Consider the following 24,586-nt stretch of genomic DNA (forward strand, 5'->3'; position numbering starts at 1 on the left):
GATGACTACAATGTCTGGACCTTCTAGGCCTGTTTCTGGTGTCCATTTTTAATCTTGGTGTTTGGTCAACTCTTATCTTTTGTACATGTTTTTTTGTTTGTTTGTTTTTTGTTTAGTGCCTAGTATTACAGAGAAAAAACTGCAGAGATAATTTAAGGTTCTGTATAATATTTTTTCACTCAAGATTTACTTTTGCTTCTGGTAGGCATCTAAGTTGGGAACAAATCACTTTAAATTAAATGTGAAATAATTTGACACTGTACTGGTCTGTTTTGCATATAGCCTTACTCTTCGTCTTTCCCTGAATTTCCAACTGAAAGCCTCAAGTGACCCTCCATTTTTTTTTTATAGGCCCTAAATGCCAACTTTTATTCACCCAGTCCTATGAATCTTGAGAAAAACTTCTAACTTCTCAGCCTCTTCGTTGCAGCTGTCAAAATTGGCCACTGTTTTCAGGAGAAAAGTGGCTCTAAATGTCAGGCTATCACTCTGGATTTTGTCTCTCAGAGGAGTAATTATGAAAATAATGGGTGTAATCTTCTATGAAATCTCTCGAAATACACTATCAAATTCCCTTCAAAATAGTGGTCTCACCTGCATTGTATGAGAATGCCTTTTTTATAGAGGCTCACTTTTGAACAATTTATGTCATAATTTCTTCTTCTTTTTCTTTTGCATTATCATTATGGTTCTTGCCAAATTTTGGGTGTAACATTTTACTCTTTGACATTCCTGGAACACCATTGTGTCATCCTCATCTTACTGTTACTAAATTCTCTGCAGGGTGTTTTTATTTTTTGAGAGAGCATCCTTTTGTTTTTCAGACTTGCTTTTTCTGCCTGGGAAGATGAGCACTAATTTGACTTTTGTTTTTAAACAGGTAAGATGCTGGAATAGCTCAGCTATTCCTTTGTTGTTATACATATAGCTGGATATTTACAGTTGCTTTTCAAAAATCCTTCATTATACAAGCAAAGTGCTTATTCATTAACTTTAAATTTTTATTTTATGCATATACATAGAATACATAGAATAAATGTTCTTTTCTGAAGGAAAAAACAACATTGTCCATATCAGAGCCCTTTATTTGCCTTCTTTTTGATATAAGATCAATGCATGGAAATTCCGAGAGGCAGGCTGTTAATCTGCTGTCACACAATCTTTAGTAGTTATCTTTTTCTCTTCCCTGCCAGACTTCCCATTTACCTTTGTAGGAAAGTGACTTGAGACCTCTACATATGATTTGTGATTGGCTGAGAGTGGAGTGTGATGTTGCAATCACCATCAGTAGCCTTTGCACAGTCTTTATTTGTAAAGAGATTGGGGAGAAACATGGCTGTGTCATTTTTTAAACAAAATTACTTTCCATTATTTAAGCACTAATTTATCTATTTGTTGGGCTCTCCTTGATAGCTCCATGCTATTTGTCTGCTTTTAAGTTTCTGATATTCTACAGTTTGCTAAAATTATCTTTGAAGTTCCAGTTCTTCCAACTTGTATATACCTAACATTTCCCATATAGGTGTTTTTAGTTGGGGGCATATGGGCTGATTAGGGGATACAGCATTTAAGAGTCCTTAAATTTTTAAAGGACAAACTTAGAAAGACTCAGGGAACTTAATTCAGTTCATTGGGACTATAAGAACACTGATGCCTACAAGTTTTGATGGTAGATCCTTAATGTAATGGAGATGTAAATTTGTACATCACTACTACAAGGTTCTAAATCATCCAAGGGAAAAATAAATGGGGGTTAGTCTGAATAAGAATCCTATGGGAAGATGAGGATATTTGCAACCTCAAAATTGTTTTAAACCAGAACCATTCATGTGTTTATCATGATCTCAGTGAGGCCCATCTGAATTCAGAGCTTACTATCATTTTGACTATAGACATGTAGGATGCAGAATTTCTTGGAGGTTGAGATGGAGGATGAATGAGAAGTTAGCCTTCTTAATATAGTTTGATCACACCTGAGACATTTAGAACTAAACTTGAAGCCAAGGTAAGGTCTTGGATATAGGGTCAGGGAGCATGTGTAACTAGTGAAAATCCTAATAATGTCTCTACTTTGTTTCCTGTTTGCCTACAACTCCTTTTTCTTCTGCTGCTGGCAGGTATCAAACAAATCCCTACAGATAGTGGGTGGTAGTAGGAAAGAAACAACAGCTTCGATTGAAAACAACCGAATTGAGAATCAGCTTCTGTTTCCAGCCTAGATGAAGCTACAAGAAATGACTTTGGCCTTCCATCTGAAACAACTAAAAATCTGGAAAAATATATGAAACAGTATTTTTGAAGATATTTGATACCGGTCAACAAAGAATAGTGATACTTGAGAGACAGAAGAGAAATGTAGTGAGACTTAAATTTTTCCCAGATTATTTCTCGAGAAAATTTCCAGGCTGCATCATGGAAGGTACATCCTCTCTGACTTGAGGAGATGGAGCTGACAGTCTGGAGAGACCAAGGTGGCTGGAGGTCACAAGCAGAGTATCAAACACGGGAAGCTGCAAAAAGAGCACTGGCGATTTTCAGATGGTCCCCTTTGAGTATTTAGCAGAAGATTGATCAGCACATGTATTTGAGTAAATGCCCCAAGACTGTAGAAAAAGACCATTTTGAAAAGATTAGAAGGAACAGTACTTGAAGCTCTCACAGGGTAAGGAAGTTCCCACCAGCCAGACTGAAAAACCTCACAATTAATGGGACCTTGCATAGAGTACTAATGAGACTTTTGCCTCAGTAGTGGAGAATAATAACAAAGTGAACATATTGCTTTGTTTCCACCTAACAAGCTATAAAAGCTAGTCCTTAACATCTTAAACTATTTCCAAGTAACTTAAGTGGGTCCCAGAAAAAAAACTCAAGAAATGAAAATTCATAGAAATACAAAAATATTCTAGCCCCCAAACAAGGTAAAATCCACAATTTCTGGCATACGATAAAAAATTACCAGGCATGCAAATAAATTGAAAAATACAACCCATAACAAGGAGAAAAATCAATCAAAAATGATGCAGAACTGACACAGATGTTAGAAACAGTAGAAAAGGAAACATCCTTATAACTGTATTTGTACGTTAAAAATGTAGAGACATGACTGAGATTTAAAAATACACAGGATGGGATTAACATAATAGTAGTCATTGTAGGTGAAAAGATCAGTGAATATGAAAACATAATGATAGATACTATCCAAAAAGAAACAATCAAAGGAAAAAGTACATAGAAAGATAAAAAATAACAGAGCATTAGTAAACTATGGTACAACTTCAAGTGGCCTAATATATGTGAAATTGGAGTCCCTTAAAAGGAGTGAGGAAGCAGGGGCAAAATATATTGAAGAAATAATGGTAAAAAATTTTCCATTTTGAATTTTAAAATTCAAAATCTATAAATATGCTAATCAAAAAAGTGTAACAACCCCAAGCATAGGAAATTTGAAGAAATTTACACCAGGCGCATCATAATCAAATCTCCCAAAAATAATGATAATGAGAACATCTTAAAAGCAGAATGAGGGGGAAAAAAGAGACATATTTGTGCAGAGGAACAAATATAAGAATGACAGAAAATTTATTAGAAACAATTTAGACAAAAAGTAGTAGAGCAAGATCTTGAAAATATTGAAGAAATGAGAAAAACTGGGACAAAGAGAAAACAAATAACAAGATGGTAGACTTAACCTAATCATAGTAATGATAACCTTAAATGTAAATAGTTTAAATGCCCCAATGAAAAGACATTTTTCAGATTGGCTAAAAGAGCAAATCTCAACTATATGCTACCTACAAGACATGCACTCTAAATATAAAGACACAAATAGTTCAAAGTTAAAGTATGGAAAAATATATACCATGCTAACACCAGTAAAAAGAAGGCTCCTGTGGCTATCTTAACATCAGACAAAGTATATTTCAGAACAGGATAAAGAAAGTCATTTCATAATGATACAAGGATCAATTCATCAGAAGAATATAACATTCCTAAATGTTTCTGTTTCTACATCTAATAACAAAGCTTTAGAATACATGAAACAAAAGTGATTGAATTGCAAGGGAGAAATCAACAAATCCACAACTTTAGTAGATATTAATACCTCTCTCGTTTACAATCCCACCAACAGTGTAAAAGTGTTCCTATTTCTCCACATCCTCTCCAGCACCTGTTGTTTCCTGACTTTTGAATGATCGCCATTCTAACTGGTGTGAGATGGTATCTCATTGTGGTTTTGATTTGCATTTCTCTGATGGCCAGTGATGATGAGCATTTTTTCATGTGTCTGTTGGCTGTATGAATGTCTTCTTTTGAGAAATGTCTGTTCATATCCTTTGCCCACTTTTTGATGGGGTTGTTTGTTTTTTTCTTGTAAATTTGTTTGAGTTCTTTGTAGGTTCTGGATATTAGCCCTTTGTCAGATGAGTAGATTGCAAAAATTTTCTCCCATTCTGTAGGTTGCCTGTTCACTCTGATGGTAGTTTCTTTTGCTGTGCAGAAGCTCTTTAGTTTAATGAGATCCCATTTGTCAATTTTGGCTTTTGCTGCCGTTGCTTTTGGTGTTTTAGACATGAAGTCTTTGCCCATGCCTATGTCCTGAATGGTACTACCTAGGTTTTCCTCTAGGATTTTTATGGTATTAGGTCTAACATTTAAGTCTCTAATCCATCTTGAATTAATTTTCGTATAAGGAGTAAGGAAAGGATCCAGTTTCAGCTTTCTACTTATGGCTAGCCAATTTTCCCAGCACCATTTATTAAATAGGGAATCCTTTCCCCATTTCTTGTTTCTCTCAGGTTTGTCAAAGATCAGATGGCTGTAGATGTGTGCTATTATTTCTGAGGACTCTGTTCTGTTCCATTGGTCTATATCTCTGTTTTGGTACCAGTACCATGCTGTTTTGGTTACTGTAGCCTTGTAGTATAGTTTGAAGTCAGGTAGCGTGATGCCTCCAGCTTTGTTCTTTTGACTTAGGATTGTCTTGGAGATGCGGGCTCTTTTTTGGTTCCATATGAACTTTAAAGCAGTTTTTTCCAATTCTGTGAAGAAGCTCATTGGTAGCTTGATGGGGATGCCATTGAATCTATAAATTACCTTGGGCAGTATGGCCATTTTCACGATATTGATTCTTCCTATCCATGAGCCTGGTATGTTCTTCCATTTGTTTGTGTCCTCTTTTATTTCACTGAGCAGTGGTTTGTAGTTCTCCTTGAAGAGGTCCTTTACATCCCTTGTAAGTTGGATTCCTAGGTATTTTATTCTCTTTGAAGCAATTGTGAATGGAAGTTCATTCATGATTTGGCTCTCTGTTTGTCTGTTACTGGTGTATAAGAATGCTTGTGATTTTTGCACATTAATTTTGTATCCTGAGACTTTGCTGAAGTTGCTGATCAGCTTAAGGAGATTTTGGGCTGAGACAATGGGGTTTTCTAAATATACAATCATGTCATCTGCAAACAGGGACAATTTGACTTCTTCTTTTCCTAACTGAATCCCCTTGATTTCTTTCTCTTGCCTGATTGCCCTAGCCAGAACTTCCAACACTATGTTGAATAGGAGTGGTGAGAGAGGGCATCCCTGTCTTGTGCCAGTTTTCAAAGGGAATTTTTCCAGTTTTTGCCCATTCAGTATGATATTGGCTGTGGGTTTGTCATAAATAGCTCTTATTATTTTGAGGTACGTTCCATCAATACCGAATTTATTGAGCATTTTTAGCATGAAGGGCTGTTGAATTTTGTCAAAAGCCTTTTCTGCATCTATTGAGATAATGATGTGGTTCTTGTCTTTGGTTCTGTTTATATGCTGGATTATGTTTATTGATTTGCGAATGTTGAACCAGCCTTGCATCCCAGGGATGAAGCCCACTTGATCATGGTGGATAAGCTTTTTGATGTGTTGCTGAATCCGTAAACTAGTTCAACCATTATGGAAAACAGTATGGCGATTCCTCAAGGATCTAGAACTAGATGTACCATATGACCCAGCCATCCCATTACTGGGTATATACCCAAAGGATTATAAATTATGCTGCTATAAAGACACATGCACACGTATGTTTATTGCAGCACTATTCACAATAGCAAAGACTTGGAATCAACCCAAATGTCCATCAGTGACAGATTGGATTAAGAAAATGTGGCACATATACACCATGGAATACTATGCAGCCATAAAAAAGGATGAGTTTGTGTCCTTTGTAGGGACATGGATGCAGCTGGAAACCATCATTCTTAGCAAACTATCACAAGAACAGAAAACCAAACACTGCATGTTCTCACTCATATGTGGGAACTGAACAATGAGATCACTTGGACTCGGGAAGGGGAACATCACACACCGGGGCCTATCATGGGGAGGGGGGAGGGGGGAGGGATTGCACTGGGAGTTATACCTGATGTAAATGACGAGTTGATGGGTGCAGCACAGCAACATGGCACAAGTATACATATGTAACAAACCTGCACGTTATGCACATGTACCCTACAACTTAAAGTATAATAATAATAAATAAATTAAAAAAAAATACCTCTCTCTCAGTAATTAACACAAGTAGTCAAAAAATCGGCAAAAACACAGTAGACAACACTATCAACCAACATGACATGGTTGACGTGAAACACTCTACTAAACAACAGCAGAACATATATTCTTTTCAAGTGCACCTAGAACATTTACCAGAATAATTAATATCCTGGCTATAAAATAAGTCTCAGTAAATATAAAAGGATTCAAGTCATACAAAGTAAGTTCTTTGACCACAATGGAATTTAATTAGAAATCAATAACAAGAAGATATCTGGAAAACCACTGGAACTGAAAAATCTGTAAAACACTTTGAAACTAAATAACACACTTTTCAATTACCCAAGGATCAAAAAGAAAATGAAAATTAGAAAGTATTTTGAACTGAATGAAAATAAAAATACAACATATTAAAATTTGTGGGATGCCACTAAGCTGTACCTAGAGGAAAATTTGTAATACCAAATACCTGTAGTATCAGAAGAGAAGAAGGTGTCAAATCAATGACCTCAAATTTCACCTTAAAAAATTAGGGGAGAAAAAAAATCAAATAAAGCCCAAAGTAGAAGAAAGGGAGTGTAGCCCAAAATGAAAATCAATTAAATAAAAAACAAGAAAATAGGGGAAACAAATATAACCAAACACATATTCTTTGAGCTCAATAAAACTAAATCTCCAGTGATACTGATCAGGGAAAAGAGAAGACACAGATGACCATATGAGAAATGAGAAAGGTGATACCAATAAAGATTCTACAGTTATAAAGATTATCCTGTATAAAAATTATACAGGATAATAAGAGAATATTATAAATGATATTATGCAAAAGAAATTGACAACTTAGATAAAAATGGACAAATTTCTTGAAAGACACAAACTACCCAAGCTTATTCAAGAAGAAATAATTAAAATAACCTAATATCTATTTTAAAACAATTTATAGTTTTAAAACTTTACCACAAAGAAATTCCAGGCCCAGATGGCTTCGCCAATAAGTTCTATAAGACATTTATGAAAAAAAATTACTTCTACACAATCTCTTCTAGAAAAGGATAAAGAAGAAACTATATCCCATCTCATTTCATAAAGAGTGGACTTACCCTGATACCAAAAGAGACAAGGACATTACAGGAAAAGAAAACTACAGACCAATAATCTTTACAAACATTGAGGCAAAAATTTGAAACATTATTTTAACAAATGGAATTTAAACAGTATATTAAAACATAAACATGACCAAATGTTTATTGTAAAAGTACAAGGGTGTTTAACATTAAAAAAGGAAAACTATATGATCATCTCACTAGATATGTAAAAAGTATTTGATACGATTCAACATCATGGAAAAAACCAACTTTTTGTTTGTTGATCTATTTTTTTTTAGTCTCAATTTCATTTATTTTTCTCTGATCTTTATTGTTTGTTTTCTTCTACTAATTTTCAGTTTGTTTTTTTCTTGCTTTCCTAGTTCCTTGAGATGCATTGTTAGATTGTTTACTTGAAGCTTTTCTACTTTTTTGATAAAGGTATTTATTGCTATAAACTTCCCTTTTAGTACTGCTTTTTTTTGGTATCCCAGAGATTTTGATACGTTGTGTTTCCATTTCCATTTGTTTCAAGACATTTTTAAGTTTTCTTCTCAATTTCCTCACTGATCCATCGGTTGCTCTGAAGTGTGTTTCTTAATTTCCATGTGTTTGTGTATTTTCCTAGGTTCCTCTTATTGATTTCTAGTCACAAAAGTACTTGACATAATTACTTGAATGTGGTCACAAAAGTACATGACATAATTTTTACTTTTTTGATATTTGTTTTGTGGCTTAAGAGAGAGTCTATTCAGGAAAATGTTCCATGTGCTGATGAAAGAATATATATTCTGAGGCAATTGGGTGAAATGTTCTGCACATGTCAGGCCTAATTGGTCTAGTGTGCAATTTAACTCTGACGTTTCTTTGTGATTTGTCTGGTTCATCTGTCCATTACTGAAAATAGGATGTTAAAGTACCCTACTACTGTACTGCAGTCTATATCTCTGTTTAAATCTATTCATGTTTGCTTTATATACTTGGGGGCTTTGGTGTTGGGTGCACGGATATTTATAATTATTATACTTTCTTGCTGAATTGACCCCTTTATCATTATATAGTGACCTTATTTGTCTCTTTTTACAGTCATTGATTTGTAGTCTATTTTATCTGATATGAGTATAGCTACGCCTACTCTTTTTTTTGTTTCCAGTTGAATGGAATATATTTTTCCATCCCTTCACTTTCAGTCTGTGTGCCTTTGTAGGTGAAGTGGGCTTCTTGTAGGCAGCATACAGCTGGATTTTGTTTCCTTATCCCTAAGCCACTCTATGCCTTTTAATTTGAGAATCGAGTCCATTTACATTCAGTATTATTATTGATAAGAAGAACTTATTTCTTGTTTTGGGGTTGCTTTATAACTCGTCTCTTCCTTTTGTCCTTTATTACTATATTCTTTTGTGGTTAAGTAATTTTCTTTGGTAGTATATTTTAATTCATTGCTTTTTATTTTTTGTGAATCTATTATAGGTTTTTGCATTGTGGTTACACGAGGTTTACAAAAAACATCTTACAGCTATGACAAGTTAAAGAGATGAACACTTAAAGCACGAAGGAAAGAATAGAAAGAAAGAATAGAAACAAAAAATCTCTAGATTAGAACGCCATCCTTCTATATTTTGACTGTTAGTTTTCTCCATTTACATATTTTTATACTGCCTATCTTTTAGCAGATTGCTATAGCTATTACTGTTTTTGATAGATTTGTCTTTTGGGATTCACACTAATGAGTGGATTGTATACCACAATTACAATTCTGGGTTTTTCCATGTACTTAATTTTACCAGAGATTTTATACTTTCAAGTGTTTTCTTTTTGAACATTAGTGTTTTTATCTTTCAGATTGAAGAACTCTCTTTAGCATTTCTTATAAGATAGGTCTGGTGGTGGTGAATTCTCTTAGCTTTTGTTTGGGAAAGATTTTATCTCTTCATATTTGAAATATGGCTTGGTTGGATACACTATTCTTGGATAGCAGGGTTTTAACACATTAAAAACATTGTCTCATTCCCTCCTGACCTACCTGGTTTCCACTGAGAAGTCTGTTGCTAGACATATTCTTTTCTCTTGCAGCTTTTAGGTTCTTCTCTTTGTCCTTGACCTCTGGAGAGCTTAATTATTATATGAGTGTTTATCACTTCTCTGTGGCCTCAGGAATTCTCTCATCCTCATATTTGAGTTCTGAGGTGCTGCTGATGATAATGATAATCTTGGCACTGTATATTTGTTTTTGTTTTCTGGGGTGGCTGGATAGGGACTGAAGACAGCTTGCTTCTACACCACCATTTTTAATAGGATTGCATTTTAGCAGAAGCTTTAAACATTTTATTTTGTCCTAAACTGCTCATAATTTTAACATAGTAGGTACTGAATGAAGGATCTGATGAGGTGTTTTTAGATAGTAGAGCAAATGCTTAGGTATTCTCCACTGTTAAATTGTAATAGGGCATGGGTGATTGATTTTAGGAAACATGGCATAAAGGAAGAGAAAATTTCCTTCATATCTGACCCTCAACTCTGATTTATTTTAGCCATCTAATGACTTCTGTCAACATATGCTTATTACTAGCATTTCAAATTCATATTGTTCACGTAATAAATAAGGCAGTATTATATTAATATAAATGAATAGATCATAACTCTTTTATTTTAGTCCTAATATCAACTTTCTTCCTGATCAATTTCTTTTTGCATAGATACTAACAGTCATAAAAATGGATCAATGAAGTAAAAATTTATCTTTCTCCTTCTGTCTTGAACTCAAGAGCTACTAGAAGAAAATATATATATTAGATCCATCTAAATAATTCAACAACAATAAAAAAGTGTCTTGAATAATTGAGTTGACCCTATTAGTAAAGATTACTTAGCACTGTTTACTCTGGCATCTTTGAAGAATTCACATTTTTTGTTTGGTTCTTTAGACCATTTTATCAATTTATTTTAATTGCTCAGAAGATGAAACAGTTACATTTCAATGAATTGAGTATTGTTTAGATAAAATAATGCATATAACTACAGATTAGAACTTTATTTTCTGCTGACTTATTGGTCCTACCCTGACAGAAGATATTAAGTAGTTCAAATAAAATACGTACCTGGCGGTAAATTGGCCAACTTCTTCAAGAATCATAGAAAAGTATTTTAAAGTTTTCTGAGTGTGCTTTGAGTGTGCTGTAAGTTTCTTTGAATCACCAAACAGAGAAAGGAAATAATCTTCTCCATCCCCAATCATGGGTGATTCATCCTGTTTCTTTGGAACCAAGAAGGGGCCAGCATCTTTCAAATAAACCAAAGAAATAAGTAACCAGGAGAGAAGTAAATAAAATGACATTAAAAGGACCCAAAGCCATTATCTTTATTCTCTGCTTCTACAAAATTATATTTGTACATTTTAATATCACTATCACACTTAATAAGAGTAGTTAGAAGCTTTAAACAAAAATCCATAAAATAATCAGTAAGTGGATATTTATAGTGACATCTTCAATTCCTAGAGATTATTTCAGTTATCTTAAACAATAAATTATATCATTAGTATAATGACTATTTAACTGATTATTTAGTTGTACTAGAAGCATCATCAATTTTTAAATAGGAAAAACATTTGATTCTGTCAAATTTAGATATGTTACATATAAATATAGCCTTATTCTACTTCATGTATGCTAAAATTCCCAAATGGCCATCCATAAATTAAAACCTCATATGAATCCTTTCCTACAAGGGTTAGTACTTTTGTCAGGTAAAGACATAAACTTCCTCTATTTAATTAAAATACTTTATTAGAAAGATAAAGTAATGCTTAATCAGATTCTAGTGTCCTATTAGAAGTTTGCTCTTTTAAATCCTCACTACTTTGATTCAAATACAAAATAGGTTTCATAATTTTAAACATAAAGAGCCATTCTGGACAAATCTAATAATACATCCGCAAAGAGAGTTACACTACAAAGATGCATCGTGATGAAGTGGAAAGAACAATGAGTCTTGCATTTAGACAGACTTGTAATTATATTTCAGTTCTGCCATTTACTAAGCCAAGTGATGTAAATTTTCCATGTTTCCATTTTCCTGAACATAAAATAAAGATATCACTCCCTTGTGTAAGGAGATAAGAGAGCTGGAGATCATGTAGGTGTCTAGCATAATATTTAATATTTATCTGCTAATAAATGATAGCTATTATTACAGTACAGAGTTTTGGTTAATGTGACTCTCGGTCCAAAATCCTCAAAGGATTAAGACAATCTAGAGTTTGAATGTTACATCTTTAGCAAAACCAAAACAAGGTGAAAGATATAAAGGAATAAAATCATCATTCTTAAAGAAGATTCCTCAAAGTATTTTGTTGAGAAAAAAAGAAACATTTGGAATTACATTAATTCATTCTCAGTTGAGTATTTCCTTAATCCTTAAATTCCTTTGGGAAAAGATAATATACAACATCTTTCTTAACAGGTCATCTCGAGAAATAAAGGCCTTGCTATTTCAAGAGAAAAGAAGACACATTAACTTTGGTCCCAGTTGTTATTTTGTCTAGAACAAAAGATGGCAATGAACCAAGTGCAACAAATCTCAGTGAACCTAGACATCTATCTAGAGAAGTGGAATCTACAGTAATTGAAGGAAAAGACTACATCCCAACTCAGCTCCCATACTGTAAGGGGAAGCCACTGTATTTCATTTTTTTGCCCCATTGCAAGGAGCCAAAGTTTAACCCAAATATAGAACATATGCCATGATGATATAATGATGAATGACAGAAAATCTTTTCTTCCCAGATCTAAAATTTGTATTTACATTTTAGGTATGTGGGTTTTGGTCATACTAAAGGTCAGTGTAAACTTAGGAGATTTCTTGGGAAATTTTATACTTGTCATACAAAAAATGAAACATAGGGAATATGACCATAATGGCAGGTGGAAAAAACCCTATATAACCCGCATCAAAGATTTTTTAAAAATATCAGAAACAAAATGAAATATAGATGAGGGGTAGCCAGACTGTAAATGAGTACAGAATGGTAGAGGATAATGGAGGCATCAGATAGTCACTGGACTATTTGTGCTACCAGTTTTGAAACTTGTTAGTTGATTGGCAATTGAAACACAAACTCCAAATCTAGTCTATTTTAAAAGAAGGTGATTACAGGTATGTTTAGATGAACAACTAATGTTTATTGAGTATTTATTATGTGCTAGGTAATTTTCATAAAATTTAATCCTTAGGATAGCCCTGTGACATTTCTATTTTAATCTCCGTTTTGCAGTGGTGGAAAATGAGATGCTGAGATGTTAAGTACTCTACCTGATGCCTAACATTGTAGAAAAACAGTAGGTCCTGTGTTTTAAAGGATGATAGTGTTTTCAGTAAACCACAAAAACATACCCTCAAAGTTCCCTAATCATGGTGAGAAACAAACACCCTAGAGCATGGGTATTGCTGAGCACATTGTTGATAACAGTCAAAACTTTACTTTTTCTGATCATAGTACTGTTTTCATTTTCCTCTCCTTCAAGTTCTCCTTATTATTTTACCACTTTCTCTCCATTATTTTATACCTACTTTATGTTACATCTTTGTCTCATCTATCTGTCTATTCCTTACTTAAGTCATACATCTCCTAAAGGCACAAAGTACACAAGATATGGCTTAATCCTTCTGGCAGTGTTCAGAGAAAGGGCAGTTAATGCTATACATTGGAATTTTTAATCTCTAGTAATTCTAATGTATGTTAGCAGTCAACTCATGAACCATCATGATAACTCAAGATATCTTAATTATAAGGATGATATATTTGGCACATGCATGTATGTGGCCTGAATTTAACACCCCAGTTCTAGGATCAGTGATGACCATAGTTAAGTTACTTTTCATAAGATGCTAAGAAGTTAGCATTTTGGGGGACTAATAATAAATCGTCATTCTGGCTGAGAGTCATATATGCAATCTATTGAAATATGTGCTTTAAAAGTACTCTAAAAATATGGGGTTCATATTTTGCTTACCCAAACTGTTTTCCATTCGGGAACAGCTACCTGCAGTAGCTTTAGAAGTCAATTGTCCAGTTGTTGATATAGTTACTCCACTAATCTGAGGACTAGACAGATGGTAACCAAGAGGCATTCCACTGGATAATGAAGATGACAATGGCAGTGTTGTGGCAACCGAACCCACCATCTTTGGGGAAAAATGTACTAAAGAATATGCTGGGGGAGTTCCAAGTTTGTCTTCTCTTCTGTGTACAAAAAATATAATAAACAAAACAAATAAATAAGAAAGTAAAACTCTCTGTTAATAAAAGAAGCATGGGCTATCATTATTACCCAGAATTCTGCTTTTCAAAGGTAATATGCATCCAACACAAGCATAAAAACATCTTGTATTTCTAGTTCTAACAATCTAAATAAAACTATTATCAATTTATTATATGCTTTAAAATATTTGAAAATTAACAAATTTCTATTGTAGATGGTTCTGAAAATGTGTAAGTAGAAAAAAGATAATACTAATCATTACAATACCACCAACAAGACATTTTACCATCTCCTTCCAGGCTTTTAAATGTATTTTTTTTACTCTAAGTTGAGACTTTATAAGCCATTTATACCTCCACTTTGATCATTTATCATATTTCCCATTTCCATTACCATAAAATCATGATTATAATTCTGGGTTAATATATCATTGTTTCCTTTATGCTTTTCCTTTAATTCCTGTTGCTGCTTAACTAACTTTTCTATATTAAGATTGTTTAGTGAATGTCTGCCTTCAAATAAACTGTACATGTTTGTGTGTGTGTATGTGTATTGGAGGGAATGACAGAAAAGAGAGAGAAAAAAGATCATTTTCACGTACTATTTTTAGTATGTACTAAGTGAATCTTACCATGAACAAAGATTTCCTTTCTTTTTTATAACTATAAAAGCATTTGTTAACTAGTGCACAATCATTTGAACAAGGTTCATAAGCTTCAGTACAATTATTTTACAAGTTAAACAACACTTCATTGACGTGAATCCTGAAAAGACTTAGGACATTTCATTTTATGAGTCACATTGAGGCTCTTCCCAGTGACCTCAAAGCAGTTTTTGAGGGTGTATGTGTGTATGCATGCATGTTCAGTGCTTAAATTGTGAACAAAGTCCTTGAATCCAAACCCATTATTTCTCTGAAAAATGAGACAAATGGCCAGTTCAACCATCCCCTTTCTGGGGTCCACATATCTATCCACTATAAGTCAGGAACTAATTATTTTGTCTCCATGAATTATCTCTGTTTTGATCTATTTCCCAGAGCTCTTATAAAGTTATTTTAGCCAGCCTCTACATGTTTTTCTTTCAGGTCCTTATAGGAGAATGAGGGCCTGGAGTTTCCTACTCTGCCATCTTGCTGCGGTCACCCTCAATATCTCTTTGTTTACCAAGAGGTATTCACAATCATTTTGTTCTGCAATGTGAAAGTTCCTTTATCAGAAATCTTATACCTGGAGAGTTTTGTATTCAAAGCTAGGCTGCTCTTAATGTGCCTCTCAGAGGGCACAGACATCTCAGGCAAATTTTTTAAATAATTAAATGGCATTGGCTTTGAAAATGTCATGATTACTAGGCTTTGAAAATGTCATTATTACTAGTTAATAAGCACGTGCACTTAACATCCTGCTGACACTCCAAGAATTCATATTTGTCAGAAAAGCTTTAACCTATGAAGATACACTATTGAGTATGACTGTAGAGGTAGTGGGAAGGAGACTTTAGAGGTAAATTGTCAGATTACAGATATTTCATCTTTGTTCAACATGAGACAGGATTGTGAGACAGGATTGTAAGACAGGACTTCTCCCTGACATTGACTACAACAGCAGATAAATGCTTTTCTCTTTCAACATTCCTTACATCTGGACTTCATAACAGATTGGCTATTCTTTTCAGTATGTTCATTTTATAAGATCTCAATTTTTTTTCCTCTAGTAAAACAATAGCACTTTAAAATAAATTTAATTCCACAAAAGATTCTCAAGAAGCCTTAACAAAATCTTTGCAATCACAGAAACCTGTCCTGGAGCTATAGGGTATTCTTATTTTGGTAGGTGAATAAGAAATTTTTCTTTTCTTTCCTTCTTTTTTTATGAGACAGGGTCTTGCTCTGTCATCCAGACTGGAGTACAGTGGTACAATCACAGTTCACTGCAACCACCAACTCCTGGGTTCAAGTGATCCTCCCGCCTCAGCCTCCCATGTGCTGAGACTACAGGCGCATGGCACCATGCCTGCTAATTTTGAAAAAAATTATGTAGACATGTGGTGTTTCTATGTCGCCCAGGCTGGTCTCTAATACTCCTGGCCCCAAGTGATTCTTTTGCCTTGGCCTCCCAAATTGCTGGAATTAACAGGCATGAGCCACTATGCCTGGCCGAATAAGAAATTTCTAATGACTGCACACATCTTTGGAAGCGCTGAGACATTTCAGGAACAAACTCGTGTGATACAACCCATCATCTGAACCTTCCACTTGCCTACCTATTAGTCTTCTTTTGGAAGATGAGAGATTTTTCTCAGTGCTCAGTTAACTTTTCCTTAAGCATAAGTAATTTTCTAAGCCCCTTCTTGGTATCTCACTGCTTCTGTAATTGATTAACATTAAACCAAGGGCAGTTACAAAAGCTTAAGTCTAACATTTCAGTGTTACTTTGGGAGACGCTGCATTGATCATATTGACGACAATCATTTCTCAGAGGACCTCTAAGAACAAATATTTAAAAATGGACTTGGACTGAACAATCAACATAGGACTTTTAGGTCCAAAGTAACAATAGCATTAAATTATGTGTACTCAATAAGTCAATTTTAAAGAAAACATTGGAAAATCAATGGTAATGCTTTAGTTGATGAATGATTTATATTAAATGTAAAAACAGCGATTATAATTTTATATAACATTCTCACAGACATTTCCAAAACCAATATTCTGGCAATTTTTTTTTGTCCCCAGTTCTGTAAAATAGTTCTAGAAAGAAACTATTTCTGTAAATTGCCTTAACATATTAAATAGGAACTTTGGAATCTCAGCTAGGTCTTATACTGTGGAGATCTGTCCAGGTGGATTTTTCTACTTCTCAAGGACTAGAACCTTATAAAACAGTAGTTGTGGAACTAGTTGTATGCTATAGTCCTTTATTTCTAGAAAATTTGTGAGATGTATTCTAATTCTAACTGGTTCATAAGGTATTAAAACAAAAGCGGTCAAGCATGCCATCATTCCTCCTCTATAACTCAGCTCTAACTCTGCTTTTGTCGCATCTATGCAGGCTCACTGTTCTTGTTTCTCCATCTTATCTTCCTGTTCATAGACTTTATTCTGCATTTGCCTCCAGCGCTTCCTGAATGTCTCATGTATCTTTCATCTTGACTAGAAGAGAAGTCTCTTTTCTTTCCTAGGAAAGCAGATCATAACATCAGATGATGAATATCGCTGAGGTTCAAGGCAGCTTTTTCTTTCCAAAGTGACCTCACCTGTTAATCCAACTACCTTCAAGCATCAACCAGGTTTAATAATTTCTTTACCAAACTAGCACCAGAACCAGAATTCTCATGAGGATATGTAAGTACCAACATAGCCAATCCTGATCTTGGCTAAGGATATCAGACAAACCACGGTGAAGGTGTGTAGTGTTCACTGGAAGCAGCTTGAGAGACAGGGCAGTAACTTTGCAAAGAGACCTTTATGACTACAATTGTTGCATCTGGCCAACACTGCCTCTCAGAACTATGAGGTAATGTCTCCATAGTAACCAAATTCCAGTTTCTGAACAATTACTATGTTGATGCTGTACCTTCTTTGCAGTTTGCAGACATTAAATAAAGTAATTTGCTCTTAGGAGAGCCATATCTTCTACCAGACTTTGCCACCAAAATTATTGATATCTTGTTTTGTATTTCTAAGAGTCAAGGCCAGTATGTACATACTGGGGAAATTAATCACAACTCTTTTCTTCTTTTTTTTTTCCTTCTCTCTCTTTCTTGACAAATACTTCGAGCACATGGAAACAGCTAGGCAGCAAGAATAGAAACCATAAAACTTCAATGTAAAAAGAAGCCTATTGGTAGAAATAGTAAAATCAAAACCAGAACACCTAAATTCTTCGCCTAGTTTTGCCAGCAGTATGATTTAGAAGAAAGCACTTAATTCAGTTTCTGTTCTGTGTAAAACACTCACACTTAATGTTTCATGATAATGATAGTATGACAATAAAATTAACAAATATGAAAGTACATGATTATTTACACTAATAAGATATGTAAATGATGATTACTGGATGAGTGAGTTTATTAAAAATAGTTAATAAGATTCTACTATTTCTTAAAAACTGGCTAGGTACCATGAATAATGCCTGCTTTCAGAAATAATACTAAAATATCTTCTAACATAGATTCGAAAATGATTTTTAAAGATAATAAAGTAACTGTTTTAAAAAGTCGAAAAGAAAAAGTCAAGACGTATAACACATAAGGTAAGTTAAAGGAAAGTAAACGTTTGACTGCATTTCCTCTGTCTCAGAGATGTAGCAAAATTCCTTATGAACATTATGGGCCAATTATGTAAATACAGCATCAGAAGATTTATAAATTTTTACTTACTTTTAGTAAAGAATTAAAAATGGGCTTGTCATTTCTTGTCACTCTCCCAGTCTCCCTACCTGTACCAGTCTGGATGGTTTTCTAGCTATTAAAACTTTCTCTACTTGAACTGCATATATTAGCATAAAGTCATTATGACCTCATTGGTTTTATCAGAGAGCCTGCTCATATTTTCCAGCATCTTTTGGACAAATAAAATTCTGTCAGCTGAGAAAAACTTCTGAAGGCTTTAAATTTGTGAGTGTTTCAATATTTATTCCCCATACCAGACATTTTTCTATTATTATTTTTTATTATACTTTAAGTTCTAGGGTACATGTGCACAACGTGCAGGTTCGTTACATATGTACACATGTGCCATGTTGGTGTGCTGCACCCATCAACTCGTCATTCACGTTAGATGTATCTCCTAATGCTATCCCTTCCCACTTCCCCCACCCCACAACAGGCCCCAGTGTGTGATGTTCCCCACCCTGTGTCCAAGTGTTCTCATTGCTCAATTCCCACCTATGAGTGAGAACATGCGGTGTTTGGTTTTCTGTTCTTGCGATAGTTTGCTGAGAATGATGGTTTCCAGCTTCATCCATGTCTCTACAAAGGACGTGAACCAATCCTTTTTTATGGCTGCATAGTATTCCATGGTGTATATGTGCCACATTTTCTTAGTCCAGTCTATCATTGATGGACATTTGGGTTGATTCCAAGTCTTTGCTGTTATGAATACTGCCACAAGAAACATACATTTGCATGTGTCTTTATAGTAGCAGGATTTATAATCCTTTGGGTATATACCCAGTAATGGGATCACTGGGTCAAATGGCATTTCTAGTTCTAGATCCTTGAGGAATTGCCACACTGTTTTTCCATAATGGTTGAACTACTTTACACTCCCATCAATCGTGTAAAAGTGTTCCTATTTCTCCACATCCTCTCCAGCATCTGTTTCCTGACTTTTTAATGATCGTCATTCTAACTGGTGTGAGATGGCATCTCATTGTGGTTTTGATTTGCATTTCTGTGATGCCGGGTGATGATGAGCATCTTTTCATGTGTCTGTTGGCTGCATAAATGTCTTCTTTTGAGAAGTGTCCGTTCATATCCTTTGCCCACTTTTTGATAGGGTTGTTTGATTTTTTCTTGTAAATTTGTTTAAATTCTTTGTAGATTCTGGATATTAGCCCTTTGTCAGATGAGTAGATTGCAAAACTTTTCTCCCACTCGGTAGGTTGCCTGTTCACTCTGATGGTAGTTTCTTTTGCTGTGCAGAAGCTCTTTAGTTTAATTAGATCCCATTTGTCAATTTTGGCTTTTGTTGCTATTGCTTTTGGTGTTTTAATCATGAAGTCCCTGCCCATGCCTATGTCCTGAATGATATTGCCTCGGTTTCCTTCTAGGGTTTTTATGGTTTTAGGTCTAACATTTAAGTCTTTAATGCATCTTGAATTAATTTTTGTATAAGGTGTAAGGAAAGGATCCATTTTCAGCTTCCTACATGTGGCTAGCCAGTTTTCCCAGCACCATTTATTAAATAGGAAATCCTTTCCCCATTTCTTGTTTTTGTTAGGTTTGTCAAAGATCAGATGGTTGTAGATGTGTGGTATCATTTCTGAGGGTTCTGTTCTGTTCCATTGGTCTATATCTCTGTTTTGGTACCAGTACCATGCTGTTTTTGTTACTGTAGCCTTGTAGTGTAAAGTCAGGTAGCATGATGCCTCCAGCTTTGTTCTTTCGGCTTAGGATTATCTTGGCAATGAGGGTTCTTTTTTGGTTCCATATGAATTTTAAAGTAGTTTTTTCCAATTCTGTGAAGAAAGTCATTGTTAGCTTGATGGGGATGGCATTGAATCTATAAATTACCTTGGGCAGTATGATCATTTTCACAATATTGATTCTTCCTATCCATGAGCATGGTATGTTCTTCCATTTGTTTGTGTCCTCTTTTATTTCATTGAGCAGTGGTTTGTAGTTCTCCTTGAAGAGGTCCTTCACATCCCTTATAAGTTGGATTCTTAGGTATTTTGTTCTCTTTGAAGCAATTGTGAATGGGAGTTAATTCATGATTTGGCTCTTTGTTTGCCTGTTATCGGTGAATAAGAATGCTTGCGATTTTTGCACATTGATTTTGTATCCAGAGACTTTGCTGAAGGTGCTTATCAGCTTAAGGAGATTTTGTTCTGAGATGATGGGGTTTTCTAAATATACAATCATGTCATCTGCAAACAGTGACAATTTGACTTCCTCTTTTCCTAATTGAATACCCTTTATTTCTTTCTCTAGCCTGATTGCCCTGGCCAGAACTTCCAACACTGTGTTGAATAGGAGTGATGAGAGAAGGCATCCCTGTCTTGTGCCAGTTTTCAAGGGGAATGCTTCCAGTTTTTGCCCATTTAGTATGATATTGGTTGTGGGTTTGTCATAAACAGCCCTTATTATTTTGAGATACGTTCCATCAATACCTAATTTATTGAGAGTTTTTAGCATGAAGGACTGTTGAATTTTGTCAAAGGCCTTTTCTGCATCTATTGAGATAATCACGTGGTTTTAGTCTTTGGTTCTGTTATATACTGGATTACGTTTATTGATTTGTATATGTTGAACCAGCCTTGCATCCCAGGGATGAAGCCCACTTGATCATGGTGGATGAGCTTTTTGATGTGCTGCTGGATTCGGTTTGCCAGTATTTTATTGAGGATTTTGGCATCGATGTTCATCAGGGATATTGGCCTAAAAATGTCTTTTTTTGTGTGTCTCTGCCAGGCTTTGGTACCAGGATGATGTTGGCCTCATGAAATGAGTTAGGGAGGATTCCTTCTTTTTCTATTGATTAGAATAGTTTCAGAAGGAATGGTACCAGCTCCTCCTTGTACCTCTGGTAGAATTCGACTATGAATCCATCTGGTCCTGGACTTTTTTTGGTTGGCAGGCTATTAATTATTGCCTCAATTTCAGAGCCTGTTATTGGTCTATTCAGTGATTCAACTTCTTCCTGGTTTAGTCTTGGGAGAGTGTATGTGTCCAATAATTTATCCATTTCTTCTAGGTTCCAGGAATTTATCTACTTATTTTAGGTTTTCTAGTTTATTTGCATAGAGGTGTTTATAGCATTCTGTGATGGTAGTTTGTGTTTCTGTGGGGTCGATGGTGATATCCCCTTTATCATTTTTATTGTGTCTATTTGATTCTTGTCTCTTTTCTTCTTTATCAGTCTTGCTAGTGGTCTATCAATTTTGTTGATCTTTTCCAAAAACCAGCTCCTGGATTCATTGATTTTTGAAGGATTTTTTGTGTCTCTATCTCCTTCAGTTCTGCTCTGATCTTACTTATTTCTTGCCTTCTGCTAGCTTTTGAATGTGTTTGCTCTTCCTTCTCTAGTTCTTTTAATTGTGATGTTAGGGTGTCAATATTAGATCTTTCCTGCTTTCTCTTGTTGGCATTTAGTGCTATAAAGTTCCCTCTACACACTGCTTTAAATGTGTCCCAGAGATTCTGGTATGTTGTATCTTTGTTTCATGTTGTGAGATTTCTACCTTAAGAAAAAATTAAAAGTAGCAAAATCCCATATTCTTAAATTTAAAAAACAGACAAAATATTACATATACACAATTTTTAAAGAGTTGAAGAACACAAAGAACTGCTTTATATATTTTAGTTCTCTGCCTCTACATGTGGAGAAGATTTGCACAGCAAGAGATTTTATTAAATTGGTAATACAAATAAAATGTCTTGCGTGAATGAAGGCAGCATATATAAAGATAATTTTCTTCCCTTCTCAGGCCATGGGTAATATGTAGTTAAGTAATCATCAGTTCAGAATTACAGTTTTAAACACTATGTCATGTTCCATTATCTAAGATTAAAAGAGTTTGGAATGCAATTGTAGGAATTCAATTTCATATTTACACCCACATAAAAATAGTATAAATTCCTATTATAAAGCCCTTTGCTAGTCCAAAAATGTACTCAGTCAATTCATTTCTTTTACACAGATCCACATGTGATAATAGCCTCAGACACAGATGCTATTATTTTACCTTAAAGTTAGAGTCACATTAAGGTCCTACTAGGGGTATTTAAAGAGAGGCTAGAGGACATGTACTGGAAGTTTCAAGTTTCAGACAGTTTATTCAAAGTAATCTTCATGGGGCTTCCCAATCACAAAACCCTGTTGAAAAACAATACTAAGGTCTTAGATCTGCATTTCTAGGCTGAGTCTCAAACACTGGTTTGAATCCTCAGACATACCAATTTTAGCAATAGTTCGAAAACAACTGTCTAATAACTTGACACATTACAAGTATTTTAGGAGTAGCCTTTGTCCGTAAATCTTTTCTATTCATACTCTTTAGAGGAATGTAGCACTTATTTTTCCAAGTCAAGTCAGGACACCTCAGACTTGTTCAGGAGACGGAGATTCATAACATTTGCTCTTATTTGCAGAACACTATAGTCTCTATAGTAATTTTTTAAAAAATATAAACCAATACATTTTTTATTTCACCTATACACTTTTAATCTACCTTACGAAATCACAACCATGAGCCCAATTGTCTTGAAATAAAATAACACCCAACAAATGGTTGAACCAAGAGTAAATGGTTAATTTTGAGGTTTCCTATTGATATAAATTTGCGGTTTCATTTTCTTCTGTCACATATGGGCAATCTCTAGCAGAAAATAGTCTGGAGCCAAAGCCTATAAAACATTATTGGAGAACAATTTGAATTGAGAAATTCTATTCATTAGCTTTTATTCCCTCTGCAAACAGGATAAAGGCAGTCATTATTCAACATAAAGGCCAAATATTGATTCTCTAGCTTATGGAACACTAGCGCCCCCTAGGAACCCTAGTTAAAATAAGTAAAAATTTTAACCTATGAGAGAAGCACCGATTAAGGGTGAGAAAGATCAGTATAAGTTGTAATGTCTCCTTTTCATCTCTGACTTTATTTATTTGGATCTTCTCTTTTATTCTTAGTCTGGCTAAAGGTTTGTCAATTTCTTTTAACTTTTCAAAAAACAAACTTTTTGTTTTATTGATCTTTTGTATTGTTTTCATTTCAATTTCATTTGTCTCTGCTCTGATCTTTATTATTTCTTCTACTAATTTTGGATTTGGTTTGCTTTTACTTTTCTAGTTCTTAAGATGCATCATCAGAACTCTTACTTGAAATTTTTCTTCTTTTTTTGATGTAGGCACTTGTAGCTAAAAAATTCCCTCTTAGTGCTGCTTTTGCTATATTCCAAAGGTTTTGGTATATGTGTTTCCATTATTTGTTTCAAGAATTTTTTCAATTTTCTTTTAAATTTCTTTGTTGACCCACTGGACATTCAGGAGCATATTGTTTAATTTCTATGTTGTATTAGTCTGTTCTCATGCTACTAATAAAGACATACGTGACACTGGGTAATTTATAAAGGAAACACGTTTAATGGCCTCACATTTCCACATGGCTGGGGAGGCCTCACAATCATAGCAGAAGACAAAGGAATGGCAAAGGTTGTCTTACATGGTGGCAGGCAAGAGAGCATGTGCAGGGGAACTCCCTTTATAAAACCATCAGATCTCATGAGACTTATTCACTATCACAAGAACAGCATGGGAAAAACCCACCTCCATGATTCAACTACTTCCTACTGAGTCCCTCCCACAACACGTGGAGATTATTACAATTCAAGCTGAGATTTGGGTGGGGACATAGAGCCTAACAATATCATGTGTATTTGTGTAATTTCCAAAATTTCTCTAGTCATTGACTTATAGTGTTTTGTTTTGTTTTTCTTTTTGAGAAAGCATCTTGCTCTGTCACCCAGGCTGGAGGTCAGTGGCACAATCTTGGCTCACTGCAACCTCTGCCTTCCAGGTTCAAGAAATTCTCCTGCCTCAGCCTCCCAAGTAACTGGGATTACAGGTGCCTACTACCATGCCCAACTAATTTATGTATTTTTAGCAGAGATGGGGTTTCACCCTGTTGGCCAGGCTGATCTAGAACTTCTGACCTTGTGATCTACCTGCCTCAGCCTCCCAAAGTGCTGGGATTACATGTATGAGCCACCATGCCCAGCTTGATTTATAGTTTTATTCTGTTGTGATCAGAGAAGATGCTAGACATTATTTCAATTTTTTTAATGTTTTAAGATTTGTTTTGTGACTCAACATATGATCTATCCTTGAGAACGATCCATGTGCTGAAAAAAAGAATGTGTATTGTGCAGCCATTGGGTGAAATGTTCTGTAAATATTTATTAGATCCTTCTGGTCTATGGTGTATATTAAGTCTGATGTTTAATTGTTGATTTTATGTCTGGAAGTTCTGTCCACTGTTGAAAGTGGGGTGAAGT

General features: G+C 34.8%; 1 protein-coding gene across 2 annotated transcripts in view; it reads right to left on the reverse strand.

The window, feature by feature from the left end:
* Nucleotides 1–24,586, reverse strand: part of LMNTD1 (lamin tail domain containing 1) — a 245,139-nt gene that overhangs the window by 125,921 nt on the left and 94,632 nt on the right. For both annotated transcript variants that reach the window (XM_073020566.1, XM_073020567.1), the window contains exons 2-3: nucleotides 13,619–13,848; nucleotides 10,706–10,886 (exon numbers count right to left, since the gene is read on the reverse strand). In XM_073020566.1, coding sequence (XP_072876667.1) covers nucleotides 10,706–10,886; nucleotides 13,619–13,790 — 353 coding nt within the window. In that variant the 5' untranslated portion in view covers nucleotides 13,791–13,848. The remainder of the gene's footprint in view (nucleotides 1–10,705; nucleotides 10,887–13,618; nucleotides 13,849–24,586) is intronic.

Source organism: Chlorocebus sabaeus, chromosome 11, assembly GCF_047675955.1.
Source record: "Chlorocebus sabaeus isolate Y175 chromosome 11, mChlSab1.0.hap1, whole genome shotgun sequence".
NCBI classification, from domain to species: domain Eukaryota; kingdom Metazoa; phylum Chordata; class Mammalia; order Primates; family Cercopithecidae; genus Chlorocebus; species Chlorocebus sabaeus.